Source organism: Mesoplodon densirostris, chromosome 14, assembly GCF_025265405.1.
Source record: "Mesoplodon densirostris isolate mMesDen1 chromosome 14, mMesDen1 primary haplotype, whole genome shotgun sequence".
Classification (NCBI taxonomy): domain Eukaryota; kingdom Metazoa; phylum Chordata; class Mammalia; order Artiodactyla; family Ziphiidae; genus Mesoplodon; species Mesoplodon densirostris.
This window is the reverse complement of record NC_082674.1, coordinates 81443753-81462624: the sequence shown is the minus strand read 5'-3', so window position 1 is coordinate 81462624 and position 18872 is coordinate 81443753. Positions and strand designations below refer to the sequence as shown.

The window sequence follows — 18872 nt, the reverse complement described above, 5'->3', positions numbered from 1 at the left end:
CACATGCTGCGGAGCAACTAGGTCCGTGCGCCATGACTGCTGAGCATGCACTCTGGAACCCGCGAACCACAACTACTGAGCCCGTGTGCCACAGCTACTGAAGCCTGTGCACCTGGAGCCCATGCTCTGCAGCAGGAGAGGCCACCACAATGAGAAGCCCGCGCACTGCAACGAAGAGTAGCCCCTGCTCGCAGCAACTAGCGAAAGCCCGCGTGCAGCATCAAAGACCCAATACAGCCAAAAATTTAAAAATAAATTTAAAAAAAAAAACTCTTTATGTCTGGTGCATGGACTTATCTGAACCCAGTAGAGAATAAGCATGAAACTTTTTTGGTGTTTCCTTCAGGCAGCACTTTCCGCCAAGCTTTGTGGGATCTCTCTCACCCTGCCTGATTAACTGCTTAGATAAATACCATAACCTTCTGGTCACTTGCAATTTTGAGTCTGGTCCAATGTAAAGCTTCAATCCAAACCCAAAATTTTTTTGTGTCTTTTTTTTTTGTTTTTGAAGTATAGTTGATTTACAAGGTTGTGTTAATTTCTGCTGTACTGCAAAGTGACTCCATTATACACATATATACATTTTTTTATATTCTTTTCCATTATGGTTTATCCCAGGATATTTGATACAGTTCCTTGTGCTATACAGTAAGACCTTGTTGTTAATCAGTCCAAACCCAATTTAAAGCTCTTCCTCTCCTTTGCTGTAAGCCAGGTTTGTGGCTGGAGGTGCTGGAGGTGGAGAGGGACATGGGGGCTCTTATACTCTTCCCACTCTCCCTCTAGGAGGCTCTAGTGTATCTGGATGGGAGGAGAAGGGAAGGACAAGGTTCTCCCTAACTGAAGTTTAGGTGGGCCTCTGTGGATTGCCCCTGCTTCTCCATTGGCCTGATGGTTGTCCACGCTCTCGGCATGGCAGGCTTCCAGGAGCAGGTTTTCTCAGGGCCTCCCAGAAGAATTGTGCACAGGACAAGCATTGACCTTCCCACTGGAAGGTTCCCTGATGGTGGGAATCACGGTCTCAGCCCCACTTTGTCCTACCCTCCACTGGCACATCCTGCAGCCTCCTGCTGCTGGGGACCACTTGCCCAGCCCACAGCCCTCCTGGGTGGTGCACTAGGCAGAGCTCAGGCCCAGCTGCTTTCCACATTGTCTATCATCTCACAGGCCCTGTCATGCTAGCTGCTTTCCTAGCCCTTCTCTGTTACCATTTTCCTGGTCAGGTAGGCGCAGGGCAAAGGATGCCAGTCTTTCTGGTGGGGGCCCCAAATTTTTATAAATGGTACTTGTAGCACCCCTCCCCACCCCTGACCTGCTACTTGGCTTCCAGAGGCCAGAAGATGAAGTGGGTTGCTGAGTTTGCCTCATTTTCTTTGGAATTGTCACATGCTGGATGCCAGTGTGGTGGAGTCACTTCCTCTTCTTAAGTTGTTCTCTTTTCTATGTTATCACTCTTTTTTTTCTTCTGAATGCATATATTGACGTTCTTTAAGTTAAATATGCCATTGTACACTTCCACTGCACTGGCTTTCCCTTTGATGTAATAAGGATGCTTTTGAATATCCTGTCCTGTTTTCCCTGTAGGAGACGGTGGGATGGCATTTATGTAAGGAAACTTTTGGGGTTCTTCTGCTTCCTCCTGTGAAAAGAAAATGACTTTACTCACCCCAGGCCCAGGCCACACAGTTGGTGAGGGCAGTGGGAGTGGCTGGGCTTGAGGAAGGTCAGCTGAAGTGCTAAGATCCACAGCTTCGTGTCGGAGCCTGGATGGGGCCAGAGGGAGATCTCTCGTCCTCAAGATGAGACTCTGCTGGGACCCTTCTCACTCTGTAGAAAACTGAGCTCATTATGACCTGCACGGTGTTCACTGAGTCCAAAGCCTTACCTAAGTCTTGTCTTACATTTACCGAGGGCAAATAATAATTCTTAAATTCATGTTGTTTCCTAGGAGCACCAGGAAACAAACGAATTGTGATTTTTGTTGACGATTTAAACATGCCCAGACTGGATCGCTATGGCTCTCAGCCTCCCATTGAATTACTTCGACAATATCAAGATTTTGGTGGATTTTATGACAGAAACAAACTCTTTTGGAAAGACATACAGGTTACTCTAGGTTTTAAATTACTTTGCGTGTTTCAGTTTAAATGGCAGTGAAATATGGTGTATTCATTTGCTAGGGTTGCCATAACAAAGTACCACAGACTGGGTGACTCAAACTATAGAAATTTATTTTCTCACAGTTCTAGAAGGTGGAAGTCCAAGATCAAGATGTCAGTAGAGTTGGTTTATTCTGAGGCCTCTCTCCTTGGCATATAGATGGCCGTGTTCTCCCTATGTCTTCTTATGATTTTCTCCCTGTATACATGACCAAACCATCTCTTCTTGTAAGGACACAAGTCATATTGGATTAGGACCCACCATAGTGACCTCATCTTAACTAAATTACCTCTTTAAATACCCTATCTCCAAATACAGTCACATTGTGGGTTACGGGAGGTTAGGGCTTCAACACATGATTGGCCAAGAGGAGGCAGAGAAGGACACATAATTCAGCCCATGACATATGGCCTCTGCATTTCTTGTGTGTAACTCAATTCATTCAGTCTGTGTTGGGTTCTCGCCATGCTGGATTCATGAGATTTATAGACAACTGAGACAGCCCCGGCCTCCTCGAGGGTTCAGCTTTGGAGGATGGATGAACATGTGTTTATAATGTAGGTTGATAGGTGGAGAGAGACTGGAGGGGAGCAGGGGTGGGCACTGGGTTGATGATGAGAGAATCCTTCCCAGAAGAGGTGATGTCAGAACAGGATTTTGCAGGCAGGGCAGGGCAAAGCAAGGAAAGGGAGTTATTTACATTTCAAAGCAAGTAATGTGAGACACCATGGGGGTGTGGAATGTGAGCACCAAACCAGCAGGACATGCAAAGGTCAGCCCAGGGGGCCATGGTGCCATGATGAGGAATGTGATGAGGAGCCTCTGAAGGAAACATTGTAGAAAGATCCCCTTGGCTGCAGGGAAGGTATGGACTAGAGAGGAGGCAAGGCCAGAAGCACCTGCAATATCATGTATTGACCAGTTGAACATGTTATGACCAGAGGCTCAAAGGAACCTAGCCCTGTATTTCCCCTAAGAGCAATGGTTCAAGGTGCATTAATTCAGTGTTTCTGGCAATTTTATAGAACACAACTACCACAAAAAACAAGAACTGACTATACTTAGTATTTATTAAATATATTTTATCCTAAGGTACAAATTCTTACAATTTTTTAAGATTAGATTTTTACATAGGAGTATTTATACAAGATAGATGAGTTAGCTAAGTAACCTTGAGTAACTTGTTTAATCATCCAGGGCCTTGATTTTTTTCATCTACAAAGTGGAGATAACAACAGTGATCTCCTGAGGTGGTTATGAGAATTAAGTCGGATAATGTGTTGGAAAATATAACACAATGCTGTCCTAGGGTAGGTCCTCCAAAACTATTGGTTGAGTCCTACTGTTGGGATGGGCACATTGCATGTCCTTCTTTGCTGGGTGACCCGAGTGGATTTCTCTCCATACAGGACGTAACGATCGTATCAGCGTGCGCACCTCCAGGTGGTGGCCGCAACCCCGTGACCGCCCGCTTCATCCGACACTTCAGCATGTTCTCTCTCCCGATGCCCTCGGAGCACAGTCTGAAACAGATTTTTCAGGTGAGGGTGGATTCCAACTTGGGCAAGAGGGGAAAAGAAAACTTATTTGTTCCAAGATTCACACAATCAGAACAGTCTGTTTCTAGGGAGCCCATCCATCGTTTCCTCAGCAGAAACCAGGTAAGCACAGGGGCATCTGGGCAGTAGCTGATAGGCATTTGCATCATGGCCTTCTACGTTTGTGGTCTCAGAGGTAGTTTTAGGAGTGCAGAAAGATGGTCAGAACACTGCCCCTACCTCTAAATAAGGCTATGTCCCAGGCTCTTGACTCTCAGCAGATCTCATCCCTACCCAGCCCCAGCCTCTGTGCTCGTCTCCTTGCTGATCGCCGTGTCTGTGTCCACTTGCCCAGCAGACACCACCCCTGATAACTCAGTGGGCTCAGGCTCAAGACACCAACCCAGAATTCATCATCCCTGCTGCTACCACCCCCCTAGCAGAAACAACCACGCTTATTTATTCCATTTGCACAAACTTCCCCAGGGGACCACTTCCTCGTCCTTTAACTTGGGGAAATAACTGTGTCTGCCCTGTAAGGGCTCAGCAGAAGTGTTCAGTAAGTGCAAGGCATTAACCTAAGTAGAATGATGAGAGACCATGAAGCAGCATGACCAGAGCGAGTATGTCATACCAACCAGCAAAGACGCTCAGAGGAGACAGCCAGTGAGCTGAGTCCTACACGGTGGAATTGACAGGGATGGACAGAAACACACAGGTGAATGTGGTCACAGAGGCAGGAAGTGGTAATGTGTGCATCCAGGTAGGATGGTCTGAAGAAACTGGCTTTGGTCGCAATCACCCAGGAGCCAAGGAGGCAGTGATACAGACATAAAGTGAGCCTCTGCATTTACCTGCATCAGCCTCTCCTTCCAATGGGGTCTTCTTAGAGGAGATAAAAGACCAGAACCAGTACGTATGCAACAGTCAGCTGGAAAATGGTTTTCATATTGAAATTACATCCATGGGAAATTATTTTTAATAAATTTGAAGTAGTTCCAATAAGTTATTTAGGAGCTAATGCCAAAAGGATACATAAGAACTGCCACATTTTGGAAAACTTTTAGAGAGTACTTTAGAATAGGAAAGGATAGGAGCTTATCTACCATAATTAAGTAGCAACTAGAGAACATGACAGGAAGTGGATAACAGGACCAACACAGGTATTAGACTTTTTAAAATCCTACCTTTTGTTGAGAACCTTTATGTGTATATTCTAAAGTTTGAAATGAGTGATTCCCACCATGGTATCCTGACACATTTTGTGATGTGATCAGTGGTGAGGGGGTGTCCCAAGTAACTTATGCCTGATGATAAGGTACTAAATTCGCAAATTATTTTACATTTTAACAAATTCAAGTAAATTCAAAGTTATCCTAACAGCAACAACAAAATGGCATTCTTAATAATTCCAAAATATTTTCTTGGGTGGGAGGAAGAAGGTAGAGTCTGGGTTTCTGGAAATGAAACTGATCCCAAACTTCAGCCTCCTCCCTCTGCCTGTGGGAATGTCACATCCACGGAAATGTGTCACTTACAGGAACATCAGCCAGCAAACACGTTACAGATGAAAACAGGCAGGAACTGCTTTTTCCCACTGTAACTTAGAGGCTATCGTTTAAAACTCACCCTAGCTGTGGGCGGTAATAGAAATGAAGTGCAGCAAAACTGAGAGATTCTGGGTTGGACTGCATTCAGGTGGGAAGTATATTTTTCTCATTAGCAGAACAGACTGGAAATTTTGTCTATAGAAAAAAAGGTCTTGGATCCCAAACTTTCTTTTTAATCACAGCCCATCTAAGCAGAGTTCACAGCCCACCTTTCCTGTCCTTTGTCATCGTGTGGAGGAGAAGGAACTTGGGGATTACCAAGAATTGAAAAAAGCAAAATCAATAAGTTAAAGTAAATTTGTTGTTTTGTATATATATGACAGTATTTATATAAATGTAACTATACTATATATTAGATAGATATAGATATAGATATAAGTTGTGTTAGTATTTGTGTGATGGAGAATAAACAGACTGGGATTTTTATTTTTGTCATATATAATGTATACATAAATATATGGTAATTTTTTATTTTATATGTATTAGGATGGTCCTACTCAACATGAGGTCCAAAAAGGAGAATGTTAAATTCATGTTGGGGGCTCAGGAGGACAGTACCTCAAAAAGATAATCCTCACAAACTGCTTTTAAAAATAATGTTCAACAGAAGGCTCATTGAAAACAAATACTTTGATTTATTTCAAAATATGTCATATATGAGCCCCAAATCTAAAGTCACAAGGGCTGACTTGCAAGCATTTGATATGCATTCTGGCGGCTTCTCCCATAAGTAATTCCAAGGCTAATGGTGATGGGAATTTATCTATTTAAAAATCCAATATGTTTCTCTAGCAACTGGGGCTAGAAGGCTAATAAATATGTACTTTCAGCTTGTGGCAAGTAATATATGAGAAGGTCAGAGAGCCATAAGGGAGACTGATGGGAGGACTTATCTTAGATTGGGTTGTCAGGGAAGGCCTCTCTGAAGGACATGTAATGTCCAACATGAAGGATGAGAAAGTCCCTGCGAAGCAGAGAGCCCTGTGGGAATGGGTCCTGGGGGAGGAGAAAGCATGGGTAGTGAGGCCAGGGAGGCTGACACAGCGTCTGGCGGGGAGAGAGGGTAAGGAGAAGAGGCTGGGAAGGGCAGAGCATGCACTGATGGGGATGCAGGGCCTTATTTACCTGATTAAAGGTAACAGAAGGGAGATGAGTGGGAATGGAGAGGCAAGTGAGTAAGGAGGGAGTGAGGAAGCCCAGATGAAAAGGAGTGAGGGCTGGAATGGGGTGACATCAAGGGGAACAGAAGAAAGCAGGCAGATTCAAGAAATGTATTCAAGAGCGACTGTGGGGGACAAAGAAGGGCAGGTGTCAAAAGAGACTTCTAGGACTTCCCTGGTGACACAGTGGTTAAGAATCCGCCTGCCAATGCAAGGGACACTGGTTCAAGCCCTGGTCCGGGAAGATTCCACATGCCGTGGAGCAACTAAGCCCATGTGCCACAACTACTGAACCTGTGCTCTAGAGCCTGCAAGCCACAACTACTGAAGCCCACGTGCCACAACTACTGAAGCCCACGCACCTAGAGCCTGTGCTCCACAACAAGAGAAGTCACCACAGTGAGAAGCCCACGCACCACAACGAATAGACCCCACTCGCCTCAACCAGAGAAAAGCCCGCGCCCAGCAACGAAGACCCAATGCAGCAAAAAATAAATAAATAAATTTTTTTTAAAGAAGAGAAAAGAGACTTCCAAGTTCCTGATCTGAGTGGAGGGTGGGGCCATACATTGAGCTAGGGAAACTGAAGGGTGGGGAGTTCACAGCTATCAGTAAGTCGAACTTTCAATATACATGAAGGTGAAAGTCTACAGATTTGTTGGTCATTCACCCATAAAAATCAGAGAGAGGACTTCAGCTCACTTCCAGATAAGTGTGAGTGCTCCATGAAGACCCTCTGGACCCACAGCCAGCAGAGGTCTAATTACTTGAGAGTGTGTTCACGGTAAGTTCACTGGTCAGCTGTGAATGGTGCTCAGGCAGCACCAGACAATCACAGAAGACAGAAGTGAGTCCATTCTGGAGAACATATTCTGAAATGGAAAGAAGAGGGGTCTTTTGTGTTTTTGTTTTTTGTGTTTTGAGTTTTTTTAATTGAAATGTAGTTGATTTACAATGTTGTGTTAGTTTCAGGTGTACAGAAAAGTGATTCAGTTATATGTATATATATAGTCTTTTTCATATTCTTTTCCATTACGGTTTATTACAGGATGTTGAATATAGTTCCCTGTGCTAACCACTAGTACCTTGTTGTTTATCTATTTTATATATAGTAGTTTGTATCTGCTAATCCCAAACACCTAATTTATCTCTCCCCCAGAAGAGTTTTTTCTTTAATTAATTTTTATTGGAATATGGTTGCTTTACAATGTTGTGTTAGCCTCCACTGCACAACAAAGTGAATCAGCCATACACATACATACATCCCTCCCTTTTCGACTTCCCTCCCATTTAGGTTACCACAGTGCATTAGGTAGAGTTCCCTGTGCTATACAGTATGTTCCCATCAGTTGTCTATTTTATACATAGTATCAATAATGTATATGTGTCAATCCTAGTCTCCCAATTCCTCCCTCCCCCCACCCTTTCTCCCTTGGTATCCATACATTTGTTCTCTATGTCTATGTCTTTTTCTGCTTTGCAAATAAGATCATCTATACCATTTTTCTAGATTCTACACATAGGCGTTATTATACGATAATTGCTTTTCTCTTTCTAACTTACCTCACTCTGTATGACACTCTCTAGGTCCATCCACATCTCTACAAATGACCCAATTTCTTTCCTTTTTATGGCTGAGTAATATTCCATTGTATATATGTGCCACATCTAGTAAAGAAGAGTTTTAACATCCACATGTCCTTGCACTGTAATTTGGTTTTCTACTTATTATTAGAAAAGGTATCATCAGATCTGGAGTATATGAAAGATAAGTTCTGGTAAAAAAAAAAAATCTAACCCTCTCATATTACGTTTCTGGTTCTAGGCCATCTTAAGTGGCTTCCTAAATGACTTCCCACTGGCTGTAAAGCAAACTGCATCCAACATTGTGGAAGCCTCAGTTGAGATCTATAACAGGATGAGTGTGGATCTTCTGCCTACACCAGCCAAGTCTCATTATGTCTTTAACTTGAGGGATTTATCCAAATGTGTGCAAGGTAGTGTATGGAAACTTCATTCTCTGCCCTGCACCCTCCTTCCATTTCCATTCACCCCCCAGATCTCTCAGTAGAAGTGTGTGTGCGTGGGTGTCTGAGACTTGCCTGGAAATCCCATTACAATGTCTCTGTTCAAGTCATCCTCCACCCCCACCCCAGACTGGCTGCTTCACAGCTTTCCTCAAAACACCCTCCCATTTCTCACTCCCAGCTGGTGGCCTGTTTTCTTTTTCACTGAAAAAAAAATAGAAGCAATCAAACGAGGAGGGCCTCCTCTTCCAGATCTCCCAGACATCCTGCATCTGCCTTCCCTCCCACTGCAGTGGTTCAGCTGTCCCTTCCCCTAACATGTGCCAATAGTCCCCCGCACCCCAGTATTGAATCGCATCCCCTCCTGCCGACTCAAGGATTTTGCTCTTATAACTCCCCCTTCTCTTCTGCATTGTCAATGCTTCCTCTTCTATCAGATCATTCCTAACAGCATAAGACCCTGCTATAATACCTCACAACTTAAAAAATAATTCTCTTTAGGCCCCATATCCCCCTTCTGCTACCCTCCTCATTTTCACTGCTAATGTGTCCCCAGTTTTGCTTTCAAAACACGAGATCACCATTATTATATGTGTATATCCACTGGGGAACCACCCATTTCTGGTAGTGTGGGGATAAAGTTGGACTTAAGGATTTCCTCATTAATTAAACTACTAGATATTCCACGATTGTAGAATTTTTCTTTTCTCCTTTTCTTAAAAAACAGGTATCCTTCAATGTGATCCAGGAACAATAAGAGAAGAAATACAGATATTTAGACTTTTTTGCCATGAATGTCAAAGAGTCTTCCATGACCGTTTGATTAATAATGAAGATAAGCACTATTTCCATGCTATTTTGACAGAAATGGCCAGTAAATATCAATCTTTATATCAATCTTTATTTAGCAAGTTTTTTTTTGTTTTTTAGTAGAAAAACAATTTGGTTTCTAATCCTAGCCATTAGACTACCAGGGAGACACAATTTGGTTTCTAAAATGAGCAAAATGAATTGTAATCATTCATGAGTAAAAGTTTTTTTCTTCATATATTTATATATGACCCAAATATATAACAATATATGAAATATTATGAAATTCATTTCATTGAAATTCAGGAAAGGTTAATATTCTTAATTCAGTATAGAATTTTAAGTAGAGGAGGGAAAGTAGGAAAAAATAGCATTTTGTTGGATAAGAAACCAGGATATTTCTAAAGTATTTCTTATTTATTAGTATGTATTCAATATCTGTTATTTAATAAAATGTTTACTAATAGTAAATATTCTTAATCTTAAATCTGGGAGATTATCAACCAAAGTTGTATGGCATTAACATGGCTTTCCCTCAGTTTCATGTGTACCAATTAGGCTTCTAAATAAAGTAACAGGGGTTATTATTCTGTGTATCTTATCATGAATATCCTGCATTCAAGCTTATTGTTATACTAAGAATTGATTTTATTTTCTGAATAGACAAACATTTTGGAATTGCAATAGGCCTGGAATATTTTTTGACTAAGCCCATCATATTTGGAGATTTCATTAAGGTAAGTATGTTGTATTGACGACTACATTTGAAGGCTATAAAACATTTACTATTTTCTACTTCAAGTTCATATTCTATAAGAGCTTTGCACATGTGAAGATTAGAAATCTAGACCAGGGGTCAGCAAGCTATGGTCCGAAGTCCAAATCCACCCACCGCCCATTTTTGTAAATGAAGTTCTATAGGGACTCAGCCACGGCCCATTTGACTGTGTACTATTTATATGACTGCTTTCTAATGACTAGGCAGAGTGGAGTAGTAGCAACACAGGCTATATGACCTGCAAAGCCTAAAATATTTACTATATGTCCCTTGAGAGAAAAAGATTGCTGACTTCTGATCTAATTACATTCATTTTAATAATAGTTTGAATCAGAAACCCATCAGGTATTCAATTTGGAAGGAAGCAAAGAGATTTAGTCTCTTAACTCAGGACTCAAATTCCTTTCCTATAATCCTGTGTAGTTCTTCAGCCTCTGCTCAGAGGTTTCCAGTTATGGGAAGCTAATTAGTTAGCAGTTCTGCCTTCTTCATTTCAGGGTAGCTCTAATTAGTAGCAAAATTTTCCTTGTACTAAGTTCCTTAAGTCTGTCCTCTCAATAACATCTACACATAGACCCTAATTTTACCCTCTAAACCTACCTAGAATAGACTTATTCTAGATGAGTAACATTATTCTATGTTAGAAGGCTTCCATCTAACCACCCTACCTATGTTGACAGATAGCCATCTTGTTTTACCAAGTTGACCCTTGTTTGGGTACAACATTCCTACTGTCCCTGAGAGGGCAAGGGCCATGTTTGTTTTGTTCACCCTAAATCCCTAGTTTCCTGCACAGAGCTAAGTATATAGCAGGCTCTCAATCAATGCTGTTTAAACAAATAAATGGACTCATCTTTATATCATACACATATGCAATACCTCACCACCCTGATAACCCCTGACAACTAAAAAAAATACTAAACAATTTATTTGTATGAAATATATATTTTTAAATTAATTTTTATTGGAGTATAGTTGATTTACAATGTTGTGTTAGTTTTTACTGTAAAGCAAAATGAATCAGCTATACATATACATATTTTCCCTCTTTTTTGGATTTCCTTCCCATTTAGGTCACCACAGTGCATTAAGTAAAGTTCCCTGTGCTATACAGTATGTTCTCATTAGTTGTCTATTTTATACATAGTATCAATAGTGTATATGTGTCAATCCCAATAGCCCAATTCCTCCCACCTGCCCCCTTTTCCCCCTTGGTATCCATACATTTGTTCTCTGTGTCTGTGTCTCTATTTCTGCTTTGCAAATAAGATCTTCTATACCATTTTTCTAGATCTCACATATATGAATTAATATGTGATATTTGTTTTTCTTTCTGACTTACTTCACTCTGTATGACAGTCTCTAGGTCCATCCACATCTCTACAAATAACCCAATTTTGCTCCTTTTAATAGCTGAGTAATACTCCATTGCATATATGTACCACATCTTTTTTATCCATTCATCTGTAGATTGACACCTAGGTTGCTTTCAAGTCCTGGCTATTGTAAATAGTGCTGCAATGAAAATTGTGGTACATGACTCTTTTTGAATTATGGTTTTCTCAGGGTATATGCCCAGTAGTGGGATTGCTCGGTCATATAGTAGTTCTATTTTTAGTTTTTTAAGGAACCTCCATACTGTTTTCCATAGTGGCTGTAATCAATTTACATTCCCAGCAACAGTGCATGAGGGTTCCCTTTTCTCCACCCCCTTTCTGGCATTTATTTTTTGATGATAGCCATTCTAACCTGTGTGAGGTGATACCTCACTGTAGTTTTGATTTGCATTTATCTAATAATTAGTGAGGTTGAGCAGCTTTTCATGTGTTTGTTGGCCATCTGTATGTCTTCTTTGAAGAAATGTCTATTTAGGTCTTCTGCCCATTTTTGGATTGGGTTGTTTATTTTTTTGATATTGAGCTGCATGAGCTGCTTCTATATTTGGGAGATTAATCCTTTGTCAGTTGCTTTGTTTGCAAATATTTTCTCCCATTCTGAGGGTTGTCTTTTGGTCTTGTTTATTGTTTCCCTTGCTGTGCAAAAGCTTTTAAGTCTAATTAGGTCCCATTTGTTTATTTTTGTTTTTATTTCAATATTCTAGGAAGTGGGTCAAAAAAAGATCTTGCTGCGAAATATGTCTATTTAAATGTATTCTTAAAATCAAAATCTGAAGTTTATTTTCAGGTGGTGATTATATTTCCTGTGTGTTTCTAACAATATTATTATCAAATGGGGAAATGAAGCAAAGCAAAAAGAGTAGTTGGACTCTTATTCCATTGCCTATATGTATTTTATTCAATGGTTCCAAAAGAAAATATCCCTAGACAGTTGCTACGGCAAAGACAAGAAATTATCAATAGGTCCAAACGGACACTCAGTTGCCTATGGTTTACACCAAATATCATGCTCAATGATTTATTTAATTAAATGACTTCTGTGTAAAAACTATGTATAGTTCTGGCATGACTTTTTATAACACAGTCTGCCATACATAATTTTCAACAATTTTGCTCTTCTGATGTCAACAGCTCAAGAGCAAAAGTATGAAACCAGAGTAAGTTAAAGCGAGAAAAAATTTCAAATTATTTCTGAGCTTCTGTGTGAGTTTTATTGTGAAGATCATTGAAATTCCAATGTACCACTTGAAGTGGTTGAATGAAATGGATTTTTCAGTTAGTCATGAACATCTGAGTTTCTTTAAACTGATTTCCTTGGTTTTAAAGCCCTGCTAGCATGTATAAGCAAATGATTAAATAAAAATATAGATAAAATAATATTCCCTCCTAAGGTTATGTATATTATATACATTTATATATCAGAATTGATCCAACTTGGTTCTTCTCCAATAAATCATCTTCTAGTTTGGAGCAGATAAGACTGACCGGATTTATGATGACATGCCTGATATAGAGAAAATCGCAAATGTTCTACAGGACTATCTTGATGATTATAACCTTATAAACCCCAAAGAAGTAAAGCTGGTCTTCTTCCAGGATGCTATAGAGCATGTTTCAAGGTATAGTGCCATAACGTGCCTAATAATGCATTGATCTAATTTCATTTATATTAAAAGGTAAGGATTAAGTTGTAAAACACTCTTTAAATAGATTGCTAGATGGACAAAGGTCTATTAGAAAATCTTGCTGTAACTTAAGAGGTATTTTTTGATATATTTAAAATATATATGACATGAACATTTTATGGAATCTCAGAGGTCATTATCTTTGCTAAATATTAATAGATTGTTTTGGTTTTTGAAAATGTCCTATCTCATTCCAAAAAGAAGATCTAAGGTTGTTTACAGATATGTACAGTATAACCAGGCTGATTAACATGCATGCCTAAAGAAATAGGGGATTTCTGTTTTTTTATAGCAAAACAAGTTGAATGAAAGGATCATAGATTCTATCTGCTTATGAGTCTGACTCATACCCACTGCAAGTATTCTTTAAGGGTCATCCCCAACACCTAGGTATCCAGACTGAATATCTGTAGTCCTTGGGGCATACACAACTTTTTAAAGTGGCTCATGTCTTGTTGAACAATTCTTAAATTGTAAATGTGTGTTAAAAGTGTTGAAATGATAAGGTACTACTGTATAACACAGGGGGGCTATATTCAATATCCTGTGACAAACCATAATGGAAAAGAATATATATATATATATATATATGTATATATATATATATATATATATACATATATATATATATATATATATATATAAAACTGAGTCACTTTACTGTACAGAAGAAATTAGCACAACATTGTAAATCACTATACTTCAATAAAAAAAAATTTTAAGTGTTGAAATGACCCTTCAGGAATAAGTCAAAATCTACTCCCTGTGACTTCTGATATTCATTCCATCCTTTGGAGTGGTAATAATAATATAATGGCACTGAGTGTGAATATAAACCATGATATGGAGTCTCTCATTTAACTCTGATAACACCTCTGTATGGCTCAATATCATGATCTTTCTAAATATAAGCCTCAGAGAATGTTCCAGTGGTCTGTTGCTACATAATAATCCACTGTAATACTTAGTACCTTTATTTTTTCATTATTTCTCATGGCTCCCAGCCATTCTCTCCTGGGGCCTCTCATGCAGTTGCAGTCAGACAGCACCTAGAACACCTGGCCCATCTCTGCCTCCCTGTGGACTCCCCTGTCTCTCCAGCAAGGCAGCATCAGAGTGCCAGGGGCTTCTTACACAGTGATTCAGAGCTCCAAAGGCTCGTGCCCCAAGAGAGAGCCAGGCAGAAGGCAAATGGTCTTTCACAACATAGCCTTGGAAGTCACTCAGCATCACTTCTACCATACTCTATCAGTAAAAGCATCATACAGGGCTACCCAGGTTCACAAGACAGGATCAGAGACTCTATCACTTCATAGGGTCAAAGAGCAAGTAGGGCCAGAAACATTACTGAAGGCGTTTTTGGACAATACCGTGTACCACAGATAGATTAAGTGAATTGTCCAAAGCCCTCTAGCTGGTGAGTGGCAGGCTGGGGATCATATCCAGTGCTTTGATTCTAACTTCACTGTAGATGCCTCCACCCAAAATGGATCCACTCTTTTTCCTAACAGCCCTCCAAATATTTGAAAATCATGACCAAGTTCTTCTTAGCTTTACCTTCTCCAGGCATAATTATCCCAGATGTTTCGCTATTGCCTATTAGCAATTATTTCCAGTTTTCAACATGCTGAGCCCTTTATAACTTTTTGATGTTTCACTTAAAATGTGACACCCAGATTTGATATAGTATTCTGTGGAATAAGCAGTGCAAAATGTGTGTGAGGACAGGATTTCCCATGGTCTACTACCATGGCAAGATTTTAATTGCTTTGTTTGTTTCTCTTGTCAACTATATTTTAGTGTTGGACCTTGTTAAGACTGCCAGATCTCCAGGATTTTTTTTCCATAACCATAAGCAAGCCAAGCCTTTTGCCTTTCCTATACTTCTGCTATTTAATTAACTCTAATTCAAGGATTTATGTTCATCACAGCTCAAGTGTTGTAACATACAATAGTTTGTCATTGGGTTGTCAAGAGACTACTTGCTTCCCATCTCTCCCCCTGCCAATATACCCACACACTAACTCCTAAAAACTTTTATTCCCATAGCTCAAGCAAGCCCTGAGCCTGAAAGAAAAAAGAAAAGAAAAGAATGACAGAACTCTGGTCTGAGAAACTTCCTGAAGAATAGACCAGACGATAGGCAAAGTCATCTTAATTATATTTATAATCTCTCTTACTTTTGTGAAAGGGAATCATCAGGCTACTCAAGGTTTGCTTAAAATATTACAGAAGGAAATTAAAATCCATTTGTAAAATGGGGGAGATTTAGTTTTCCTGCAGAAAGGACAGCCATGTAAATAACTATGTAGACGTGTTCTTTTTTTCTAGAGAGGAATTTCTACTTGTCATAAGTAAGAGCTCTCAAGCACCTACTGCTGATTAGCAGTTAGAAAGGACTTCATTATGAGCATGAGTTTTGGGAAAATCACTAAATATTCAGCAATATAACAGATACTACATTTCCATTTGTTAACATTCTACGTTCTTGTTTTGTTTTGTTGCATAGGATAACTGAATAAAAGCCTTCCCAACTCAGAAAAAATTAAAATTTACTTCAGAGCCTGTGTTTTTGAAGAGCAGTTTGCACCAAGCCATTTACCTATTACATTCCCCCAAAGTTGTCACCATACTACAAGGATGGTCAAATGGATCTCTCTGTTAAAATAAAGTTACTAATTAGGAGAGCCATCTCTTGCCTACTACAGCAGAGAAAATGTAACTTTGGAGGATTCTCAATGGAGGGAGTTTTTTATCTATTGATATGTAAGTTGACAGAAAAAATAACACTGGGAAGCAGAAAGGACAAGTCATTTGTTTAAAATAATCTCAGATGGAAAAAAACAAATTACTATAATGTAAACGAAACAAGGAAAGAGTAACATATAAAGTGCAAGATATTTATGATATTCAATATTTTCATCCACTATAGAGCCCTTGTGCATTATGGGAAAAAATAACAAAACATTATTACATATCCATTCAGTCCTCAATTTTATACTCTCTGAGGTAGCTGAGGAGATATAAGCAAATGACCTGAACTGTGGTCTGTTAGATGTGCATTGTGATAGAGATACACCATTGTAACATAAAAGCAGCCACTGCCACTCGTGAATAAATGAGCACAGCTGTGCTCAAATAAAACTTCATTTAATGACACATGTTGGAATGTCATGTGATAATGTCACATATCACAAAATATTACTCTTTTGATTTTTTTGTCAACCATTTAAAAATCTAAACACCACTCTTAGCTCATAGGCCATAAAATTTTTTTTTAATTTTTTGGAAAAACCAAGCTTTGGGTTAAGTTTTGGCCATCTCTTGCTCACTCCTATTCTAGACAAAGCAGTGTTATCAAGGCTTTCTGGGCAGTGAAACAGCACACTCACCGTAAGGGCAGGAGAGAGTGTGAAGCTGTAGAAGACCGATCTGTAAGTTTGATACTATTTCAGAAGATCCTGAATAATGACCTAGGAGTCTGTGCTTTGTCCCAGAGGAGCATTTTCAACTAGTCCTTGTAAGCTCCCCATTCTAAGCTCATGCTACGCAGCTCCTATGCCCTGCCACCAAAGCTGATGGCGCGTAGGAACTATTTAACCACTGTCGTCTAATTCACAGTTTTTAAGGTCTTTAGAAGTTGATTACTTCAATATAGGTGATATGGTGATAGTGTACTGAATTTCAGAGGTAGTTAGAATGAGAAATCACATGTTTATTTCCTTTTTTCATAAATGTAATTTTACTTATAAAAATTCCTATTACCAAGATCTTTTTAATGATAGAACTACTGCATAAGGAAGACATCTTTATATTTCCTACAAGGAAGAAATAGATCTACTTTGTTTTCTTTAAAAAAAAATAGTGATTATTTTTCTGATTGTATACTAAATACACTTATTGCGGAAAATTTACAAAAACATTGTTCATAATTCCACCTCCTCATCTAGAGACAGTCACTTAAAATTGTATGGTGCTTTCAAATATATTTATAAGCATATTTTTTTTTACAAAATTCGATTATGGCACATAGAGTTAAACATTATGCCTTTAACACATTTCATTTGCCTCCACAAGCCTATATAATTAAATATTATTTTAAAGCATGGCTTTAACAACCACATTTATGCCATCCTAACTTATTTTCTAACTTATTTTAATGCAACCTCTTTTTTGTTTCATGGATTTTCTCTCTCTCTCTCTCTCTCATGATCTGAAAGGATTCTATTTACAGCTAGCATTAAGGTTTGTTTTTTAATATTGTCAATATGATAACAAAACCATGAAAAGAACTAAATATCCATCAGTAGGGAACCGATTAAATAAATTATGGTATATCTATTGCTGTATTCACTAGCATGAGAATGTCCATAAAGCATTAATTAGCAAAACAGTCACAAAACAAAATGTGGTGTAGAGATTAATTCCATTTTTGTAAACACACACATACAAGTCAACAAATATAAATTTATTTTTGAAGCACCTACTATGTGCTACACACTGCTCCCATAGAGAGCAGGACAGCATGCAGGCCCTCATGATGGAACTTACAAGTGGTAAAGTGTTAGCAATGGTTTTTTCCTATCAGTTACAATGATCATGTTTTTTCTTTCTTAATTAAAAAAAGTAATAAAGCCATTATCCTTTTCAAATATTTGAACTTTGTTTTTTCCAGTTATCAGCATCATGAATTAAAATAGAGTAGATGACAGATACCTTCCTATTTAAAAAAAAAGAGAGAGATTGAGAGAGAGAAATTAAACATGCTTTTACATTTCTCCCATGATTTCTTAGTTTCTGATGACCCAATCTGAGATTTTAGGTGATAATTTTTTTAAAGATTTTTTTTACATTTGCATCTTCTTTTTAAGGTGAATTTATTGACATTACCATTATCCTTTTTTATATACAAATTTATTTATTTTTGGCTGCATTGGGTCTTCGTTGCTTCAGGCAGGCTTTCTCTAGTTGCGGTGAGTGGAGCCACTCTTTGTTGCAGTGCACAGGCTTCTCACTGCGGTGGCCTCTCCCGCTGCCGAGCACAGGCTCCAGGCACGCAGGCTTCAGTAGTTGTGGCACACGGGCTCAGTAGTTGTGGCTCGCGGGCTCTAGAGTGCAGGGTCAGTAGCTGTGGCTCACAGGCTTCATTGCTCTGCAGCATGTGGGATCTTCCCAGACCAGGTCTCAAACCCATGTCCCCTGCATCGGCAGACAGATTCTTAACCACTGCGCCAGCAGGGAAGCCCTACCACTACCTTTTTATCTGAACAGCAGTATATGAACTTGACTCTCATACAAACTGCTCACTTTTATACTGACATCCCTTCCTCCTTTTTCTTGAGTTTCTGAATTGTATTCATACTTCTCTATATACCTTCAAGGACTCTTTTAGGAAGGATTTGCAGGTGGTTTACTCTCTGAGAAATAACATGATAGTTTTCCCTCTTAACTATTGTGGAATGTCATCTTGTAAAAGAGATGCCTGAGGCCAGCCTAAAATTATTTGTCCCTTTTGGGAGTAATCTATTATATCTATTTTTCAGATGCTCACAAATTTTCAATTATGTCTAAAATATAGATTTATCTTTCATACTTTGATTCATATATGCATGCATGCATACATTCACCTACACACACACACATAGTTTATTTTATAATTATAGATCTCCTAGAAAATACTTAGTGTTTTGCTTGTCTTCTTTGACTT

At 39.1% G+C, this 18872-nt stretch overlaps 1 protein-coding gene across 1 annotated transcript in view; it reads left to right on the top strand.

Moving 5' to 3' along the window:
- The window catches only part of DNAH6 (dynein axonemal heavy chain 6), a 268777-nt gene that overhangs the window by 151626 nt on the left and 98279 nt on the right, over positions 1-18872 (top strand). Inside the window, exons 40-45 of the mRNA XM_060116917.1 lie at positions 1949-2106; positions 3570-3701; positions 8294-8465; positions 9223-9369; positions 9969-10042; positions 12945-13099. Of these exons, the coding sequence (XP_059972900.1) occupies positions 1949-2106; positions 3570-3701; positions 8294-8465; positions 9223-9369; positions 9969-10042; positions 12945-13099 (838 nt within the window). The remainder of the gene's footprint in view (positions 1-1948; positions 2107-3569; positions 3702-8293; positions 8466-9222; positions 9370-9968; positions 10043-12944; positions 13100-18872) is intronic.